This window comes from Buceros rhinoceros, unplaced genomic scaffold (genome assembly GCF_000710305.1).
Source record: "Buceros rhinoceros silvestris isolate BGI_N320 unplaced genomic scaffold, ASM71030v1 scaffold46501, whole genome shotgun sequence".
Classification (NCBI taxonomy): domain Eukaryota; kingdom Metazoa; phylum Chordata; class Aves; order Bucerotiformes; family Bucerotidae; genus Buceros; species Buceros rhinoceros.
The window spans coordinates 1-980 of record NW_010395680.1 but is presented as its reverse complement, the minus strand read 5'-3'; the positions used below and the strand labels follow the sequence as shown (position 1 = coordinate 980).

The window sequence follows — 980 nt, the reverse complement described above, 5'->3', positions numbered from 1 at the left end:
ACCATCGCCTTGAAGGTGAGGGCTGGCGGGGGGATCCCTTCCTGTGTTGTCCAGGACATTAATGCCCAGGGAACGTTCTTACAGACCCTCTCTGGCCTTCAGGGGGTTAACAGAGTGGGAAGGGGGTCAGCAAGACATGGCTGGAAGTCATTAAACCCCCCTGAAAATCAGGGGCGGGCTCTGGCACGTGCGGAGCTCTGGGGAGCCGTTGACTTCTCGGAGTCTGGCGCACAACGGAGCCTTCCGGGCTGTGCTCCCCAGCCTTCGTGCAGATGTGGAGGAAGGGATTTTCGCCAGGACGCTTGTCCTTGACCGATAGGGAAGTAACTTAATTCTTTCCTGCCCCCATCTCTATCTAATAACATCCGAGACGAGCGCGTCTCACAAAGGCTTGGAATAACTGGGCTTATCTTGCAGGCTCTGGTGCTAAAACGGGCTGTTGAGCTGCTGTGCTGGGGCTAAAAATAGCTCCGGGGTCTTTGTTGTTGCAGGTGCCGAGCAGAGAGATCGACAAAGCCGAAGGGAAGTTTTGGACCCACTGGAACAGGGAAACCAAGCAGGTAGCGGAGCACGGCGACGTCTCTGCGGGGTTAGAGAGGGAGCAGGGGGCAGAACGCAGGAGTTGCGCACGTCAGTCTGGCCTTGAACACTCAAATCTTCGCTCCTTCACGTGGCTCAGTGCTTAGAACCAGTTTCAGAGGAGTTGAAGTACTGGGCAACGCTGGGGGGAGTGAGAAGCGCTGGTGGGGTGGAAGGGCAGCCGTGGTCTGGGGGGGTCACGAGAGACCCGGGCTGAGAGCACGAGTGTCGTGTGATGGCCGGAGCTGTCCCGAGGGTTCACTGTCCCCTTCTCTTTTCTCCCCTCCGCTCCCCAGTTCTTCCTTCAGTTCCACTTCAAGATGGAGAAGCCCCCGGCTCCCCCGAACCTCCCTCCCGGACCCCCGACCGTGAAGCGGCCCCCTCCTCCTCCGCTGATGAAC

General features: G+C 58.9%; 1 protein-coding gene across 1 annotated transcript in view; it reads left to right on the top strand.

Moving 5' to 3' along the window:
• Nucleotides 1-977, top strand: part of SF3A2 (splicing factor 3a, subunit 2, 66kDa) — a gene marked incomplete at both ends in the record, with an annotated part of 3,185 nt that extends 2,208 nt beyond the window's left edge. Inside the window, 2 exons of the mRNA XM_010145613.1 lie at nt 475-560; nt 876-977. Coding sequence (XP_010143915.1) covers nt 475-560; nt 876-977 — 188 coding nt within the window. The remainder of the gene's footprint in view (nt 1-474; nt 561-875) is intronic.
• Nucleotides 978-980: the final 3 nt, after the last annotated feature.